Raw genomic sequence first — 20,810 nt, forward strand, 5'->3', positions numbered from 1 at the left:
GATTGAAACTTCTATTAATATAGCAAGATTTTAATCAAGTGAGAACCAGGAAAAATCTTCTTGACTCATTTTTTTTTTTTTTGAGAAAAAGATTTTAAAATTCAAAAGGCCTCCTCTACACAGATTGCATAGTATAGGGAGATTCTTTAACCCTCTGAAAGAGAAATTAATTGTTGTACAGTCTACCCAGAGGTGACAACAGTTAGTGCCATCCCCTTCTTTTGACAAATTTTAAGTTTCCTTTCTAATTTCTGGCAGAAATCTTGAAAAAAATCCATCCCTTACAGTGTGCATTTTCCCTCCTGGGAGCTGGAAACGTTTCTACTGTATCAATGGGAAACTGTAGTTCAGGACAAGAAACTTTAAACATGAACTGGCTCCAGTGAAAACTGATAGAAGCTGGTAATCCATGTGCATTACAGCGCTGGCTGATCAATAGTAATTCAGGGCTGGAGTGGCATCAACTGAGAAGGATTTCAAGGCTTGATTAGTTGTGTTCCTTTCCCATTGGGACTGTAGTGCAATCTTCACTTATAAAGACATGTGATCTGAAAGCCTGAGGCAGAACAATCCTTGTTTTCACAGGAGAAGCTTTTCTAGGATGCAAAAGCTTTTACATCCTCATCACTCTTTCTAAAAGCTGCATCTTCTCCACAAAATTGTACATTAAAAGAAAAAACAAACAAGCTTAGGATGGCATCAACATCCCAGTGTCTGCGAGGTAAAACAGCATGTAAAACAATCTTTTGGGCAGTGTTTCCTCATGCCTGCTTCATTCTGTCTCTTGTCATCTACGCTTTTCTGGGGGCTCTCATGTTTTCCCACATTGAAGGTAACAGGAAGGTGGAATTTAGTGAAGACTATAGAAATTTTCTGCAGAACCTGACGTACCTCAGCAGAAGTTTATCAGGTATGTACTGGAATTTCAAAATGACTTAATTATACAGGGAGTCACTCATTCTGTTGCTTTTGGAATGAGATTTTTTGCTTTTGAAGACATTCTTCAAAACACTAACACCTGACCCTGCAAACAAGATTTTTCCTCTGCCTAGCTAATAACTGCTGGTTCCTTCCTTAGCTGAGATTTCTAACTGCAAGCTTCCCCAGCCCCCGTGTTCCTGCCTTAAAAGGCTTTTCTGAGGTGCCTGTGTTCTCCCTTCTGCCCAGGCTACCTAAGGTCCTTGAAGACCATCTGAGATTCCTGTGGTGTTTCCTTCTGTTTTCTGGGGACTGAAATCTCTGTCTCAGAAAGTTTCTCCTGCTCCCCCTTCCCCTGCTCTGAGCCCCCCCACCAGCCCTCTGCTGATGGGATGCTCAGAGTGAGAGAGGTGCAGTCGTGCACCCCAGACCCAGAGATGCTGATGGAGGGGGTAGAGTGGAAGAGAAGGGCTGTAAATCCTCCTGGGTCTGTGCTGGGGCTCGTTCACAGGCTTGGAGTTTCACTCAGGTAGCTGTGCCGACACGACGGTCTGTTTGGGGCAATTAACCCTGTAGATAACGACCTTTCAAGAAAGGCTCGGCCACGGGGAGGAGGAATAAGGGCTGCAGGCTCTGGGATTCCCAGCAGAGTGCTGGGCAGTGACACCTAAGTGTTCAAATCCTTTACCTACTGATGACTCCACATTTCTGATGCCTGTGTGTCAAAAGAAGACCAATCTCCTGGAGAGTCCGAAATGAAATAGGACATTCAGGCTGGAAGCTGATTATTCAGTCTTCCTGTCCTGCTTCTTTGTGCTTATGTTTGTTTGTTCCTTGTTTCTTTATTCACTAAAGCCACTGAACCCACCTGATTTTTTCAGGAAGGGGGGAGGGTTGAAAGGGGAGGGTGAGAAGGTGAATATTTTTATCTTCTAAAAGAACATGAGCTAATTCTCAGCTGGAGTAAACTTCACTGGAATAACATGCTGGCTGCTCCCTCAGTGATGGTCTGCAAACGCTCACTGTGTCTCTTGCTGTGACTGTGACAGATAACATGACAGAAAATGAGGTGAAGTTTAAGAAAAAAATCCATGATCTTCTCAACACAGCTCAACAAGACTGGTTTGTCAATCCAAAAGACAAATGGAGTTTCTTTGGGTCTCTCTTTTTTTGCTGCACAGTGTTCACGACTGTGGGTAAGTTCAGAGGTAAAGTAACACCCTACAGAATACATTGCTATTGCTGCTTTCTCTAGTGACTTTCTTCCAGAGAATTAGAAAAGCTCTAAACAAACAAACAAAAACCCCTCTCCCAAACCCAAAACCCAAATCCCCTTGAATTTCTTTTCTGAGTATTGATGATGAGTCTGCAAGCAGTTCTGTAAACACAGGTTGCAGGGATGTAGCTGAGTCACAGAAACAAGTCAGAATTTAGTAACTAGTGATGGTACACACTAATTAGCTGCATCATTACATATATACTATAACACATACTCATAAAGGACATGTACACGGAACTATTATATTAAAGTAGAAAGAAAGCACCATTTTTCAGTCAAACCTCACCCTTATTGTGTGTTCCATTGGGCAATGTTTTCTTCATTGGAAAAGATAATTCATAATGCATATGTTGTTTTTCAACTGCTTCCATGCTATTTATGTGTAATTCAGCTTCCTTAATCTATGGGTCTTTAATTAACCATGGTGTTGTTCATACTTCTCTGGGTTAACAGCACATGACAGTGTTTAAGTGACACCTCTGAATTCTTCCATTCTGACTTCATATTTCCATGGAGGAACTAGATCAAATAGAAACATCTGCTCTGATTTTGGCTCCCTCTGCATTCTTAAACACAGTTCCTCATGCTCATTTCCAAAGCCACTTTTATCCTTTTGCTAATCTTTCTCAAATGCTGGCAAGTACAGGAACTGTCTGTCTACATTTGTCAGAATCAAAGCTGGATGGGAAATATTCCCACAGCATTGTATCAAATTGCAAAGACATTTCTTCACTGCGTTAGGATACACTCAAGGCCCCACCATGGGTATGCATATTAAAGTAAAATCAAAACTGAACCCTAAAAAAGAGGTTATTCTATGCAAGGAATAGTGTGAGAGCTAATATACTCCACTTGGAGCACTTGAGTGCTGCCTGAGTCACAGCAGAAGCTTAAACCTCAGGCTCTGATGTCTTAGATGACTGTTCCAGTGCAGGTTCTTGCAGCCCCTGAGTCTGAAGGCAGTCATCTAGGTGGTCAGAGACACACACTGGGGATGGGACCAGAGTCCTCACCCCTGTGAATATTTCCTGGTACAAACACAGCAGTTTGGAGCTTTTGAAAGGGGATGTTTTATCAGAGCTTTGACTTCAGCAAACTGATGAAAAAGCCCATTGTTGAAAACATCTTCCTGGGGTGGATTTACCCACCTCCACTAACGTAGGACTTGACAAATGTCCCCATACACACTAGCCCAACATATTTATTTCTAAACTGCCAGTACTTTTTGCCTTCATAGCACTGAGCATTAATGCGGCTTCCTCAGATTTTGACCTGAGTTTTGGGATCAGTAGAAAGCCTAGAATATTTGTTTCTAATAGGTGGAGTAAGTGGCTATTTCCATTGTGGTGGGTTTGTTATTTGCAGTATTAGGAACTGATAAATCACCTCAGAGTAGAATTAAATTAACTACCTTGAATTATCTAGGAGAATTGAGACATCTACTGTGAAGTTTGGTGGTCTGAACTGTCACCTCCTCACTACCTGGGGAGGCTGCCTAGTGGCTCAGCTAGGATAGATTTCTGGATACCTAAATTTAAGCTCAGGATAAGTTTTAAGCCTTGAAACTGCACAAAGTATTTTTAATGCACAGACATTGATTTAAAAAAAAGGAAATAATATTACTGTGCAATAACTACAAAAATTAATCTTCCCCAATTGCTTCAACAGTAAAGATTAGCATTTCCAGTTAGCCTGTGGGGCACAGAGTGCCCAAGAATAAATAGTATTTCAGTGCCTCACAGCAAAGCAGGGACTGAGACTGGGTTCAGACCAAGGGCAGTGGCAACCACTAGTGAAAACATGAATGGATGAAGTAAATTAAGGAAACCACACCTCAGCATATGAGCTAATAAGGCTAAGTACTTGTCCTAGAAGATCATCTAGAAAAGAGCAATGTTTTTGAAGGAAGAGAAGAAATGCTTTATGTCTTTTTAGAGGATGAGGAGAAAAATGGTGGTTAAAATTTAATGCACTCACTATAATACTGATGTTTTCTCTCGTATGCTGGAAAAGAACTATCTTACAATTTAAGTTTCCCATCTAGCATGTTAGAGGAAGGAAACATAAATACCCAAATTTAATTTAGGGGAAGGACATATTTTCTGCTACCATTTTATTTAAGGCCCTGTGTCTGGTAGTGTTTCCCTGTTTGTTGTAATTGATATTTGTAAGCTTTAATACTCTGGAGTAAACATGCATTTCCTCATTTGATAAGCAAATGCTTCCTCGCTTGATTCTCTGTTCTGAGTACATTTAAGGGACTCTGAAAACTATGAAGTCAGTACAAACAAAATGTCAATGCAACATGTGCCATTAGAGCTAGAGCTGATGAACCAGGGACAATTTCCAATTCTGTTATCACCTTACCATTCATCACAAGCAGTTTTGATTGAGAAATGAAGTTTGAGTTATGGGTCTCATTGTCCCAGTCTGATCCACAGTGCTGTTCCAGTTTCAAATTTAGACAACAATCTAGATCTGAATCCTCCTGGAGCTCATGGAGTTTCATGCCCAGAAAACATTTAGTCGTGCTGTGAGATCCTGGAGGCTGGCCAGGAGATGACCCCTCAGATCCTCCTGCATGGCCCATCAGCTTCTCCCAGCACCAGCTGTTGTCCCTCTGAGCTCAGCCCTCAGCTCAAATCCCCCGTGCAGGGACCCATGGCCCAAGATCTCTCTTGTTGTCTTGCCTATGGTCCTTCCTTAGCCCAGGTCAGGAAATCTTCCTCAGAGTAGTCTCCAGCAGGACAGAGCCTGCACACCAGCCTTGGGTTGGCCCAAACTTTTTGTTTCTCCTCCCTAAACGGCCTCCCGTTTTCAGACAGATAAGTCCTGAAGCTGATAAGGTGCAGACAAGGTAAGAAGAGTTAATTCAACAGAACTGGCAAACTCCACACCTCCAAGTGCTTGAACAGGCAGGATCCCTGCATTAGCATCAAGTGTCTGGGACTCAGAAATTTTAACAGCTTCAAAACAAAGCCAAAAAGAACAGTATGCTCTGGACTAAAAATTGACTTTCAAAAACTGACAGCAATAAAAAGCCCAGAGGATGTGAATACCCAATAAATCATAATGTTATCTCTCTCTCCCTTTCCCTTCTCCTCCTCTTCTTGTTATTGTTCAAGGTTATGGCAATACCTACCCTGTGACACGGACTGGGAAATATGTCTGTATGTTGTATGCTTTGTTTGGTATCCCTCTGATGTTCCTGGTCCTGACAGACATGGGAGACATCCTTGCAACTGTTTTATCCAAGTCTTACAATGAATTCAGAAAACTGCAGTCAAAAATTCTAGCCTCCAAGCTCTGCTCTGGATTCACATGTAACAAAAGGAATGAACTAAAATCCAGAGCACAGTCTAAAATAGTCATCAATGAGCCCGTGACAATCATGGAACTGTTGAGAAGTCAGGCTGGTGTGAAAAGGAGGTCGATGAAATATCGCAATGTTGAACTTTTTGAAATGTTAATTGCCAGAGAAAATGAGCAAACAAAACCAGCAAGAAATAAAAGCATTGAGAGATGGAGTTCATGTCCTGAACTTGCCAGGGGAAAGACAGTGTCCAGAGTAATTGAGAATTTTGACAAAATAGGGAAAGAGTTAGAAAAATTAGATGTGCCCATTGTGTTAATGGTGCTCGTTATCTTTGTGTACATCTCCTGTGCAGCTGCTATTCTTCCAAAGTGGGAATCCAATTTGGATTTTCAGGAAGCCTTTTATTTCTGCTTTATCACCTTGACCACTATTGGATTTGGAGATACACAGCTGGAACATCCCAAGTTTTTCTTGTTTTTTTCCCTTTATATTATTATTGGCATGGAAATCGTCTTCATTGCTTTTAAGCTGGGCCAAGATCGCTTAATTGTTTTGTATAAAAAGGTAATTTCATTTTGTGCAGAGAAAAAGATGCCATCAAAGAAGATATACCCAAAATAAGAGCAGTCATTTCTCCTTCACTTGTAAACATTGGCCACTGCAATGAGATGAAACTGTTTCTGTGCATTTCTGCCTTGGGCTGGCAGGTGTCATATTTTATTATGATTTCCTCTGAGAAATTACCGTAAAATGGCTGAATACCTCAGAATTCACTTGGTGAAGGAACCTCCAGGGAGTACTTTCCAACAGGGTCCCATCTACTAAATAATCAAAGAAGATGCTGCGTGAAGAGGAAGCTGAAGGCTCTCCCTCTCTCCCTGCCGGTGCTCCCCAACATATTTTGCAAAGCTCTGACTTTCAGCAGCCTTTCTGTCCTCCCTCCCACAACAAGCCAAGTCAGGATTTTTTTTGTTTTCAGTACTTACCCAGCCACCTTCTTGCAGGCAGGGCCAGCCTGGTTGTGGCTGTGGGTACTGAAGGTTTGCAGTGTGCTTCTGGCCTGATTCATCAGCAGAGTGAGCTGGGGAGGACAGCTCTGAACCCGACTGCTCTCCTGTTGTGACTGGTGTGTTGTGAACATCACACCTTTGACTGGGACACACAAGTGCTAAGTTGAAAGGAAAAACGTCAAATTTTTACACCTTTCACTGTCACCTGTCCAGAAGTCAGTCAGAAAATTGTTCATTTGTTCAGGGCTGCATCCACTCTTTCTCCATGATGGTTTATCACACCTGTACCAGCGCGCAGTCAGTGTGTGTCCCACGGTGTCCAGCTCTAAGGGTGCTCATGGCAAGCTCAGCTCCTCAGGTGGCATCTGGGGAAGGCACCCAGCAAACCTGGAGGTGATGACAGCCTGAAAGGAAGCTCCATCTCTTTGCTGATAGAGAAGCATGTGTTGATACATCGACTGCGGAATTCCTCACTCCTAATCCAGATTTCACTCTGCACAGACTGCTTCATTTCTGGGAGCTCCTTGGCCCACTTGTAGAAAGCAAAACCTACCTGTTTCACTGCAGCGTGGGGAGGATCCTGTAGTTATGTACTTGTGGAGAACATCAATTCACAAATAATGTTGTTTCTTCAAGATTGTGCTTGTACTATTCATAGTCTGAAGTGAGTTATCAATGATAGATTTTTTCATAAAAAATAAGAATTTAGAATAAAACTATGTAATTATTCTATAAGAAACCACTGACTTTAATTATCCACCTTTTAACTTGTAGATCATTTGCATGCCCATTGAAGGTGAATGACATTTCTAGATAATAAAAAATGTGTGATCATGTCAGAATGTACATTATTCTCCACTAGCAATTTTGCCATTTGAAACTGAGATTTTTTTCAGAATATTTACATGGCATCTTATATCTGTAATACTCCATGTACATGGTAATATGTATTCAGTCCTTATTAATAATTAGATGCAATTAAGCACTGATTACATGCAAAATATCTGTAACAAACGTGGATAGAGCCTTCCTAAATCTTCGTTCGCAAAGCCTAGCCATGATATGCAAAATATATAATGACTGATAGCACATAGAAAAATGATGTATAAAAATAACAATAAAAATACATCAGCTGGAAGAAGCTCCAGTTAACTTTTTAATGTTTGCTGTAGTTTTGGCTTTACATAGAAAGTCCCTCTGTTCATATTACTACTCTCATAATACCTATTTTTATGTCTTTAGATTAAAATCAGTGCAGAACTTTGGAACCATGTTTTCAGAAACCAATAAAAGGACTTGGATGATTTAATGAGTTTTGGATCAGAGAACTGCACCTCCTCTCCTCAAGGTTTTCCCTTGTGACATGTCTAACATTATCAGCATTTCTAAGAACTGGTCTTTATATCATTTCATTTGTTTCTCTCATATCAGTGAGATCTTGTTTATGGAAAGCAGTTAATCCTCAATTTATCCCCTCTGGATTTCTCATTGACATGGAACCTTAATACCTTCACATTTACTTTATGGATTCAGGGAATTTTGGCTGGATTTGCAATGAGGATTCTGCACCAAATCATTCTAGTTATGGCCAAGGGGTGGCAGTAAACAGCTTTCCTTCCTATAGAACCTGTCAGTTATGGGAAATAAAGATGTATTTTATAGAAGGAGAGAGAAGAAATCACGTCACCATTACCTTCTACAAAACAATAATGCTCCTGACTGTTCAACAGAATGCACAGCTCTGGTCCTTCACCTCCCAAGGAACATGTGAATTTGGGAAAAGATTATAGGCCAGGCTAAAGGATGAACAAAGACAGGGAACAACTTCCGTACGAGACCCATGTAGTAGCTCTCTAGTCTGAAAAGAGGTGAGGGACCGATGGAGAGATGGGTAACATTACAAGGGCACAGAGAAGGGAAATAAGAAATAATGCAATGATTTTTAAATGGCTTTCATTACGAGAGCTTGGGCTGCCAAATGAAACCCACAGGTGACGGGTTTGAGAAAAGAAACAGAAAGAGGAGAAAATGGTGCTTCACACAGTGTGAATTAAGCCGTGGATACTCCTTGGCATGGGAGGATGTGGAGATTAAAAGTTCACATTAGGTCAATGGAAGATGGGGCAAAACCATGAAAGAAAAACTTGAAAAACATTTAAATACAAAGATAACAATTCTGGCTCAATAATCACTGAATTCCAAATTGGCAGATGAGGAGGAAGCCTCTCTACATACTTTACTCTGCTTGTGTTCTTCCTTTGCAACCTGCTGTTTCTTGGAGGCAGAATACTGGTCTGCACCATCTTGTTTGGGCCTGATTTCCATGCCTGTGATGCACAGAAACGTATTGCTATGTAACTAAAAACATTCAGCAAATCTAACTTCTGAGTAGGTACTTAGTTTCACAGGTAGACAAAACAGCAAAACAAGTCTGATTGTGCAAAACATGTCACCAGAAATTGTGATTTAGGTAACACAACCAGCCCGCAGTAAATGGAACGTGGTCACTTGGCTTGTGTTGGGAACCTGAAAGGAGGGTGGAGAGCTGGACACACATCCCACTGTCAGGTTTAAAAAGGTATTTGTGTCTTCTGCTCAGGTGCACTGAAACGTTGATCTCACACGAACAGGACTATGTGTCCCTGATTCTCTTGCTCTCAGAGTTCCCAGGTGCCAGAGCAGGGGCCTTGTGCTCACAGTGCCAGCAGCTGGGGCTGTACAGCAGGACCTGAGCTCAGTGAGTGCACCACAGAGTGAATGACAATGAAAGTAGTGAGTAATGGCTCATTTAGTGAGCCTCAGGCATAAATATTTATGAGTTGACTGCTCTTATCATGGACTAAATCCTAGAAAAATTCACAGTCTCTGCCCACAGAAGTTTTTATTCAAAAAAAAATGACACGGAGATCAGCTTTATTTGCATCAAAGCAGTACAAAATATTGCTTTTCATAACTTTTTTCCCGTCATGTCCTGCATGAGATCGTGGATTAGATGTGAAGGGGTTCATTGAAGAACTTTTCTATCAGGAGAGACGTGACTGATGGGGAAAGGGTTGCTTGATGTGTAACCCACAACGGATATGAGTTATTACAGACCCAGCTGGAGAGCTTTGCAGATCAAATGCGCTGGATGCTGAAGGATGCTGGATCAATCGCTCCTGATTGGGCCAAGATGGCAGCTGTCACGAGCACTTAGGGCAGGGAGGATGGTATTCCTGGTGTGGGAACTACAGATGGAAGGTTGGTGGATGAGTGGAAGGAGCAGAAAATAATCTTTGGGCAGAAGGGTTAGAGGGAGAAAATGACGGCGACGGCAGAGCGTGGGGCCCTTTTCTGTAGAGACACAAATATGGTGAGGGCTGGTGCCTCCAGCTTGGGAAGGTTTGTGCAGCCAGCCCGTGGTTGGAGAGCCCTTCTTGGGCCAGCACAGTGGTTGTGGTTGATGGGCTCCAACACGGATCTCACCATCAGCAGCCACGGGGAGGGCAGAAGAGTCTGTGCAAGGAGCCCCCTGAGAGAGAAAACAAGGCAGAAAGAAGATTCAGGGTCTGGACTGAAAAGCCACTAATGAAACCATCAGAAATATTCCTCTTATTCTCTGCTTTGTTATTTAGAGAACGACAATTCATTCAGAAGCATCTTTTGTATGAGCAATACTTCTGAGGACTCAGGAAATTCTTAATGGGATGTGGGACTTGTCATCTGTGTGCCAGTAGTTCAGATGTAGTCCAGATTTTAGTGGGCCCAGTGTTAATAACATCTGATAGCACTTTGATGGCCTTTATGCTTTTTCAACTTGTTCCAGGTGGAGATGCTCCCACACCACAAAAACACCCCCATATAATAAATGCTAATAGCATGCATGGTGGCAGGCTCAGCAGAGGCAAAGGCTGGGACTCCAGCTGAGAGGAGTCCCTACAGACCTCTTTGCTTCCAGGTTCCTTGCATACCTTGTGATCCTAATTTCCAGACCACAGTGTGCATGAAATGTAGCACGTGTGGCTGTTGCATGAATTATGAGTGTTTTGTGAACCCAGAACAATGGGTATTATCTTTTTCCCTGGCTTTCAAAATGAAACATTTTTATTTTTGGGTATTATTCATATATATATATAAATATTATTATTATCATCATAATCATAATCATCATTATCATTATTCAGCTCCACAGGCTGTATTCAGCTGTTCTGCCAACACACACTATGTTCTAAGACCAACTTAAAGTATTTAGTTAAGCTACCTTTTGCTTACCTTATGCACCATATATAAGAAAGAAAAAGTATTTCTCAAGCCACCCGAAATGACAGCCTGCATTACATGCAGAGCAAGGGAGATCAGGCTGCTCAGGATAAATCTCAGTTACCTTTGTTAAAGTACATAGGCACAGATGGTGACAGAAATAGCAGGAATTTGCTCCATCGCTCATAGCAAATAACAGCCATGTGAAGACAACAGATCTCTCATGTACGAAGCCAATATTTTTAGGATGCAGCCTGAAGTCTGAATGCAAACCTTCATGAGCAGTGAAGTCCACGACTGTGTTGTTTGTACGTGCCAATAGCTGGCTGTCTGCACGTGGTATTCATTACAGAGTTTTAGGAAGTGCTTGAACAAATGGTTTTTGGCTTGTGTGCTTATGGGTTTGCATGTGAATCTGAGCTGTTTTTTTCTTTGAGTTAAAAATTCAGTCTGTCAGTAGATAAAATCTAGTTCTTTTGAGGTTAGTTCAGGCTTTTTCAAGCTGTTGAAACTTTCTGTGTATGGCCACAGACAGAATCCTTCCAGCACTGAATTTGTGCATAAAACTTTATGTCTATGAATTTTCAGAATGTGCCAGAGTCCAGAGGAAATGGAAAGAAATGGGCAAGAAAAGCAGGGAAAGCAAAGCAAGAAGAAAAGAGAAGCTATTTGACAGTGAAAAAAGAATTGCTGTATTAGGCATCTACTGATGAGAAATCAGGGTAACGATGTTGTCTAACGACATTGATTCATTACACTATCTGCTCCCACAAAGTCCTGTGTGAACAGGAAAACTGAGAGAGAGAACACCACAAAATCAGCATATAAAGTTGCCAGTGTGCTTGATATGGTGCTGGAAGAGAGTTATTTGATCTGCCCTGCAATGCAGACTGTCATCACGCTCCCTGGGCTGTGCCCTGTGGGGGAAAGCCCCTGTCTGCTGTCTTTTGTCACATGTGACAAACAGTACCAGGGTTGGAGGCTGGGGCTGTCATGATGGGTATAAGACACTCATGTTCTGTATCTTCCCCACTTTACACTTTTCTTGTGGCAAGCAATAGAAGATGTTGCTGCTAAAGGAATTTGGGAGTTTGGGAATTTCAGCGTATGTATGAAACCTTCTGCTCACCAGCTTGATATTCCACATGGTTTTAGACTGTTTTTCTCTCTCACAGTGACCCAAAGTCTCAGGACAGCACTGACTGCCTAGATTTCACTGACGCTTAATGGATAGTTTTCCAAATACACTTGCCATCCAAAAGCTGTAAGTGTTTTCAGAGTAAATCTAAATTTACAGGGGGATTTGTGGCTGAACTGCAAGATGTTGATGGTCAAAAGAGGGCTTGTGAAAAGGTTTCAGCAATTTCATCTTTGAGTGTCTCCATGAGATGAGCCATTCACGTGAGTGAAAAGGGAAGGACACGAAAGATAAAGTTCTTTGTGATCCCTCCTTGCTGTTGCTGCAACTCCAGCTTCTCACACAGAGCCGGTGACAGTCGGGTCCCTCTGCTGATGAAAGAGGACTGGTTTTCTCCAGGGCTCACTCCAAGTTTTTCCTTATCTCCCAGGAGAACACTAAGCTCTGGTATGATCTACTTCAGGCAAAGCAATATGTGTCATTCTTGATAAAAATGTTTCTCAAATGGTTTAAATAGTCTTGAGGTATGACAGCTTTGTACTTACTGGGAAGAGAAAATAAGAGAGCAAATGGAGACTCATGAATTTTCCTCAGAGTTTAAGAGCAGGACATGATTTGCTGTACTAAGGACTGTGATTTTCTGACTGTGTCTGTAAATAAAAAGTGCATGTTTGGGCTAACATTTGACAGTCAACAGCACCTCTTTTCTATCTGCTCTGCAAGAAAAGTTATGCTGCCAAATGGTTTTTACAGCAATTTGCTCTGCTGATGAAATGAACACATTTTGTGTTCAAAGAGATTAAGGACTGGCATGTATACATGTGTTTGCCTTATAGAAAAGCCATTTCTAAATGCTACTTAAGAAGCAGAGGGCTGAATTCTGATCTTCTTGAAATCTGTGGCAAAGCTCACGGTGCCTTTAGGAAAAACAGGTTTGGAAAGAAGTGACAAATAGAATATGTTTTGCCATTAATCACTTTGATCCTGGTTTTAGAAGAGCCATTTCATACCTAAATTGTCCTCTCGTGGGAAGGTTTTTTTCTACACAGAACTGACTAAATTACTGATGGTTGTTACTTGTCTTTTCTTCTTCTCATGAAAGGGCTGACTATTTTCCTAGGCCAGCAGCACTGACCTGCAATCAGGACATGATCACAGACTCTGGAGGCAGGAAAATTGCTCAGTCAAAGGCGAGTTCTTCTTGGTCAAAATCAGACAAACATTTAGATGTGTCTTATACCTACGTTAAGCACTCATGTGGTTATTAATTATTATTTTTGTGGCTATGTTCGTTGTTGTCATTGGCTTTGGACAGAGCTCTCCATCCCAGTTCCCATCAACGTTCCAGCATGTCCCTGGATCCTCTGGCAGAGCCTGGGAAGAGTGAGGTGCTCCCTGGGACACCAAGACTCACCCCATGATGGGTCAGAGGTTTGCTTCTTGCTTGGAGAAGCATGGATATTCCCTCTGTTGGCCTTGTTTTCCATTAAAAGAGAACAGGGAAGCAGAAGCATCAACAATAACAATACTGTAAACACAGCAACTAAGGAAGTCATTCAACTCAGTCTCCAGGTGATTTTAAAGTAGATTTCAGGGACGATGTTCAAATAAACACTTTGACTTGAGCTTAATTGAAGTCCAGTGTTTTTAAAGCCAGGCGTTTTATTTTTTCAATTATAAGCTTTTACTGATGGGAACAGGAAACACTGCTAGAAAAACTCCCTGTTCTCGGAGTTTCTACTGTTTGGAAAAAGGTGTAATAAAAAAACACTAGGGAGTCTGTTCCTGTAAAATTCTTCAGTCTACCACTTCACACAGAAGGATTTGAAGTGGCTGGCTTTGGTCAAAGCTGCTTTGATCTAAAAATCTCACCTGATTTTTAGTCTAGAATAGGATCACCAAGGGGCTATACAACCTTTCAGAGTAGCTCAATTATAAATAAGGAGGTAAAAAAATTTGGGCCCTGATTCTGATCTCACTTTCAGCAGTTTCAGAGAGAAGTAGTTCTGTCGAAGTCAGAAAAAAGATTAAATTATAAACCAGTATGGGACTGGGGTCACACTCCTTGGATTCTGTTAATAATTATTATTTCTGGTGTTTATTATTCTGATTATGGCAGTTCTTTGGAGCATCTTAGATAAAGACCTTAAGTCACCATCATTTATCCAGCAGTTTCTAGCTCCATGCCTGCTGCAGCATGAATCTCTGGAACTGAAGCAGCCCTTATCACTTCCTGCCTCTGCTGGCTAAGCAAGAAAGAAAAAATCTTTATGGCATCTGTACAAATATGTGTCACGGGGTGATTGAGTAGATCTGTGAAGCAGCTGTGGTGTATTCCAAAAAAGAAGAAACCCAGTGAAATAGGAGCTGTGAATGCAGGAGCCTCATGACACGGGAAGTGGCTGCACTGTCTGTCTGTCCTCCCCCAGCCATGTCACTCCACCCCACCAGCCGTGGTCCAGCTCACAGACACTTGACCTTGCTTGGGGTTTGAACCTAAATGTGTGCTTTTTCACATGGAATTTTTCATCTTGCTGTTCTCCTGAGACAAGGAGCCTACATGTGTAAATACTGCACAGGAGCACCTGCTTCTGTGGTCTTTGATTACAGGAGGATGGTACCTGCCCCGCAGGTGAGCTGCTTCCTCCCCTCCCACCACACTCATCCTCACGTGCTCTGTGCTCTGCCTCTGGGCATGCAAAGTTTAACTGCTCTTCCCACGGCAATAAAAGCTGACCTGCCATGACACACTGCTGATGTATCCAAACGTTTTAGCAATGTCAGACTCACCATTCTTTCAGCTGAGGGGTCGTTAGCACACAGGATCTGTTGCCTCCCGAGGTGTAGGGTAATCTTCAGTCAAAGCAAGTGTGTTATGGCAACCAGTAGGTGCTTCAGTTCCTAGAAGGGCTTTCCAAGTCATTGGGTGCTTATGCTCCAAAGTGACTGAAAGGCTATCATGAGTGAGGGATGTCATTTACAAAGAATTCAGTTCAGGTGGTTCAGCAGGTCGTGTGCTTAGCTTGGAAAGTAAATAGGGTCATAAATATTAATAAGTATCCCAAGTCCTTACCCAACCACATTGTGCTAGGAGCTAATTTTCCAACTTCTCTGCTTGTTCTGGCGCCAGAGGCCTTTGGTGGAGGCGGTCAGTGAGGCAGGGCAGGCTCTGGGGGGTAAAAGGAACCCCTGTACAATGACACTGTGCTTGTGTGTCCTGGCAGCATTTCTGGTTTGATGGCTGGTTCTTTGGAACACATCTACACGTGCTCTCCATCAAGATGCAAATATCAGCTATGACATCTGCCCCCAGTATTCTGGGAGTACTTCAGAAAAACCCACAAAGTTCATTGTTCCCAACACAAACTGTCCTGGTTTTTGGATTACGTCTTTCATTATTACAGATGCTACTGAAAAATAATAGAAATGTATTTATGGAAAATGATCTTTTTCTTTAATATTTCTTCTTAGAAAGGTCCCTTTCTTTCCATTCTTCACTCAGTAAGAATGATGAGATACTCTATATCTTCACTCTCACAGCTCTACTCCTCTCTGGAGGATAGCAAAGCTGTTATTGAGCTACTGCAAAAGGAAGGAAGTGTGACAATGATTACAGTCTAACCTCCCATAGTGTCGACCGTCAGAAGTGAGGCTGGACTGATGCCTTTTTTGGTATTATTGTGGAAGAAGTTTTCTCCTTGATTTCTTTCTAATGAGTTCTGCAATTTGTGCCTTGAATAGTGGCCATATTAAATAAATATTGGAGGGGTGGAATAATTTATTATTAAAAAATTCTCATTATATTAGTGTAGATAAGTTTGCTTTTTGTATTTCCTGTGTTCACTTATCACCTGAAATAGCAAATGACTCGTCTCTGTTTTTAATTATTCAGGCGGGTTGGTGATCTGGACTGCCAACAGAAAATCGCTCTGGCTTGGTTACCTGAAGCCACTAGATGGTGCAAGTAGACCTCGTTCCTTCGGGAGGCCCAGTACCACCAGATGGCACGGCTGAGATGGAGACAAACCTTCCCATTTGTTCCATACTGTTCATCTGCTCTGCTAACCAGGGAATTGCTTAGAAAATCCTATGCAACGTTAGGAACAAGCTTCTTTGCACAGGAGTAATGGGATTTGTTAGTTGGGCACTTGAAAAGGAGAAGCATATGACTAAAGATTAGGAAGGAAAGAATAATAAAATACTTAAACTTTGCACAGAATAGTCCCTCTGTTATTAGTTTTAAAGCAAAAAAGGATCATAAAGATCATTTGGTGTTATGCCCTACATTTATCCACATACAGAGAGCATAGACTTTAGGATGGTCCTCAATCAATTCTTATTTTAACCTTCCTTTTAGACCAAAAATATATAGAAATATTGAAAACTCTCAGATTTCTTAATTATGGCCATGTGACTGGATAAACTGAGGCACAGAAGTCCTAAAGCCATAGAGCAGCTCAGGGTCAGAGCCAGAACCAGCAGCTGGGTGTGCTGGCTCGGCAGTGGTGCTGTCCTCCTGTCCCTCTCCTGTCCTCCTGTCCCTCTCCAGCTCCTCTTCTGTTCCTCAGCAGGTGACAGAGTTTCCTGCAGGGGAACCTGGACATTCCTGCCCAAAGCAGGGACAGAGGAGGTGACAACGGGTCACTTACTGAGCCAGACCCACCCAAACCCGTGTGGGAGGCAGCCAGTGAGAACTGAGCTCTTTGCAACTCTTGTTCATGTGCAAGGAAGGCCAAGAAGGGAGAACCATTTCCCTCCTGGCTGTGTGTGCCAGCAGGGGAGGCACTGCCTGATGGCAAGAGAGTATGAGCTAGAACTGGACATTTTATGTTCTGATTTTTATTTTGCATCACTTTAGCTAAATCACCTAAAGCAAATAACAGCCTTCCTTGGCTTTGTTTGCCCTCATCCATTGAAGTGTGGTAATAATACCTTTGAGGACTGTGGCAAAGCCTAATATGCTGTTTGTTCAGCATAGGATAAAAGATTTAATTAATATTGGAGGAGGGACTAGATTCCAGTTCTTTGTTCTCAAAATTGATCTCTACAGGCCTTTCTAGCATTAGAAAATGAGTGTCTCAGACAGAAAGACTTATTTTGAAGTTTTTCTATCTTAAAGTGGCAAAAAATCACTGCGGAAAAAGAAAATAATATAAAAAAGACAACTAAACTATGGTCCACAACACTATAAATAAAATAATGGTCAAAACAAACCTTAACAGAGTCAGAACAATGTTGATTTCAGACTGTGTTGGCAGACAGGGGAGGTCTGGTAAGTCATGTCAACAAGCACACCCTGTGTACAACTGGTGTTGTAACGTGGGTAATCACTCTGTGAGTTCAATGGGAAGGTGTTTGGTACCATTTCAGGATTAGAAACAGAGAAAGAAAAAACAAATAAATGCATCAGTACTATATTTTCTTTTAGCAACATCTTTCTTATAGAAGAAAGGCTTCAGAAAAGAGCTCACCCTTTCTGCTTTCTGGAAACAGCTGAAGAACAAGGGTAATATGGAGTAGATAAGAATACAGCTACTACAGGGTTTTTCTTTGGGCCAGGTGGGCATTTGGAAGTGAATCTCTTTCTTGTCCCCACTTGCTGCACTTGGATTTGCCCCCCAGAGTGGGCACACAGGAGCATACCTGAAGACCTTCCACAGCTGATGGCTGCTGAGTGGACAGGCCAAGGTACAACCCCTGAAACACAGACAGTGTGGGCAGGAGGGGACAGGGCACTGCCAGCTGTGCCACTCTGCAGGTCTGCTCCTACTGCTTGCTAAGGGAGGAACTGATGCTGAATCCTGCTGGAGGCAAAGTTTGGGAAACTATCCCCTGCAGGTCATTACAAATGGTGATATTCATCCCACCTACCTGCAGTGACTGGGGACAGACAGAGTCAGGCAAGGTGAGTTGTGTCAAGATCTCTCTGAGGTCAGAGGAGGGAAACTGTAATTTCCAACCCATCTCTCAGCACTGATGAGGGAGGGAGCCCAGACCTCTTAATTCTTAGTAGCTGAAACCACTTGAGCCATTTCTGTGCACACATTCTAGAAAACAGCTGTGCCAAGACCATGATTGATGTTGTGAAGAGGTGAGCATTGGTACTATGGCACCTACAGTCTTGGCCTTGCTTTCCTTGCCTTTTCCTCCCTTTCCCTTCTGTCCCATGACCCTTCCAGCCCATCTGTGCCCTGTGCTACCCCACACAACTTATAACAGCACTCCTGCTTCTGTGGCTGAGCTGGGAGCTGGATTAGGGAACAGACCTGTTGAAGGGCATCCTGTATGCACAGCTTTCCTTTTCAGGCAGAGCAGTTCCCCATCCATTTCTCACCATGCCCGTGGAAACAGCTGAGGGCGAGGATGTTCTCATTATCCCTCTTTAAAGCCAGTGTCACCACTATGCAGGGCCAGGAGTTGGACTCAGTGATCACTGTGGGTCCCTTCCAATTCAGGATATTCTATTCTGTATATACTAAATGCATATAATAGCAGCCTGGACGTGAAACCTCTGTCTCCACTGAGATTTCACACTGAGGAAGCATCCCTGAGGTAGCCCCCTCAGTGCACACAGTACTTTTTTTCCACTTTGGAACCCTGGCCTTGGTTGGAAGCCTCCAAACACCATTTTTGCTTCCTGGGTTATCTGTGAAGAAAACTCCACCATTTTCATCCAACTGCAAGAAGTGATTTTTTCCTATTCTGTAGCTGGTCAATATTTGAATTGGCAGGAAGGTGGGTGTTTCAAAGGACAGATAATCTTTTATTTGTTCTCTTCAATTCTTGCTCATACCCAGCCCAGACTTCTGCTCAAATGTCGCCAGTTTCTCTTATTACTGCTATTTTTAGTGGAATTTAAGTTACAATGGTAGAGGCCATGGGACTTGAATCATTCCAGTTTACAGTCTTGGTATCATGGCTGATTATAATTCCATGAGGCAGATTTGATGTAAATACACAAAATGTCAGCTCCAGCCCCATCCTGGAATAACAACGACCTTACCACCCCTCTGAATGCTGCTCCAGCTCCTGAACTTTCCTTGCCCTGAGTGCAGGAGGAAATAGAGTGCACGGGGAAATAGAATGGCTGCCAGCAACAGCAGTCAGTAGGTTGTGGGTCATTCTGTTGGAATTAGGAAGGAAAAGGAGATGTTAACCAGTGGTGAATTCTCCTGAGTGTCATTCCTGTGCCACGGAGCAGAGCGTGAGACCCTGGAGTACCTTTCTGTGAGGAGGGGGGAGAACAGGTGCAGGTTCTTGCTGCTGGCCTCGTGCTGCCCCTTTCCCTGTCCCCATGGTCCCACAGACTGCCCCTTGGAGGGGTTTCTCTGTGTTTGCTTTGGGAGCAGGAGGCAGGGCAGGGGCTGAGCATGCAGGGCAAACACAGCAGCCACTGTGCCCTTCCCCTGCACCCACCCTCCCCGTCTGCCCTCTTCCCTCCCCCCTGCCTCCTCCAGGGCAATTCTGCCATCAGTTCAGGCAGAAATCCGGGCAGAAATTAATGTTGAATAGAACAGCATGGAATTGTCACTGAAGGCTTCCAGGGGGGAAGGAGAGGGGCAGGCACCAGGGCAGCACGTGTCCCTTGGGCTGCTCTGCAGATCCAGGGCTGCACAGAGAGGTGAAAACTGACCCAAATTCACCCTCTAAACACAGATTTATTACTTTGGCCTTCATCAGTGCCTCGTTCACATTTGCACAAGCTGTGTCTGTGGCTCCCTGACTTGGAGCTGCAACAGCCCATATTTCCAGGCAATAGTTACTGTCAGACAAGAGTAAGACAAACCAGAAGTGCCATTCATGCATACAGGGAGATGGTGGCTGTACAGGTACAGAAAATAAGTCCAAGTGTTAATTGTGCTATCTGCCCAGTGAATGCTGCTTCTCCTATCAGAAAGGAATGACTGGAAAGCACTAACAAAATGCTCGAGTTATACAAGGGCAAGCAAATTAGCCTGGTAACATTTGTCATTTAATTTGTTTTGGACAAAAAAATTTTAAAAAGAGCAATATCTACTTCCTAAAGGTACAATTTGAACACCTATCAGAAAAGCACTGTGCTTTAAACAGGATCATATACCCAGAGGCAACTCTTGGCAAGGCTTATGGGACCCAGAAGGAAAATGATAACATTTAAAAGATGTCTTTGTTGCTATTTATTGATCTCCTCTATACATTTCTGTGTTCTCTTTCAGATTCTACAAGTTGCCTATATAGAACTGGCAAATAGAAACAGAAACATGGTATCTGTGTAATCAAATAGAACTAAATCACAAAAAGAGTTTCTAATATTATCATCCATTTACACTGAATGGCTTATAGTCTCTGAAGAAATTTAACTGAATTATTTGATATATTGATAAATCCCAAGGTGTGCTCTGCTTGTGCAATATCCACAAGGAGAAGTTCCAACTGCAGGATATTACTTCTGCTTTTGTAAGCATTTTAAATACAACACTGCTGAATGGTTGACAGAAGTGCTGTTTGGACTCATTCCTGCTCAGCCTGCAATGGAACACACTGCTCAGCTCAGTGCTGTCAGACAGAGGGGTGCTGCAAACACCACATCCTTACTGATGTACTAGTTCCTGCAGGGAGGTAGCTTGGAGTCCCAGCCCAGCACTAGAACTCCTTCACGCCATGCACTGCATAACTAAAAACCACAAACACAATGTCTGCCCTGAGTAACATAAAATCCACTTCAAACAGAAGAGAAGCAGAGAGAGCTGCATGAGGAGCATGAGGAGGAAGTGGCATTATCCAGTGATGGAGCAGGCAGCAATTCCTATGTGCCACCTGTGCCAAGAGTTTTGTACTCATCATGGGCCGAAAGAGGACAACAGAATTTTTGTAGTTCTTCTTTGGTGAAAGCTTTTGGTGTCAAGAATAACAGAAGAGAAAGGACAATAT

The 20,810-nt window shown here is 42.7% G+C and overlaps 1 protein-coding gene across 1 annotated transcript; it reads left to right on the forward strand.

Annotated features, from left to right (window-relative positions):
* The first annotated feature begins 693 nt into the window (after window positions 1–693).
* KCNK18 (potassium two pore domain channel subfamily K member 18) lies at window positions 694–6,134 on the forward strand. The gene is made up of 3 exons (XM_017809122.1): window positions 694–910; window positions 1,968–2,114; window positions 5,323–6,134. Exons 1-3 carry the CDS (start codon window positions 694–696, stop codon window positions 6,132–6,134), a joined length of 1,176 nt encoding a protein of 391 aa, XP_017664611.1.
* Window positions 6,135–20,810: the final 14,676 nt, after the last annotated feature.

The sequence above is a fragment of the Lepidothrix coronata genome, unplaced genomic scaffold (assembly GCF_001604755.1).
Source record: "Lepidothrix coronata isolate B3197 unplaced genomic scaffold, Lepidothrix_coronata-1.0 Scaffold25, whole genome shotgun sequence".
Classification (NCBI taxonomy): domain Eukaryota; kingdom Metazoa; phylum Chordata; class Aves; order Passeriformes; family Pipridae; genus Lepidothrix; species Lepidothrix coronata.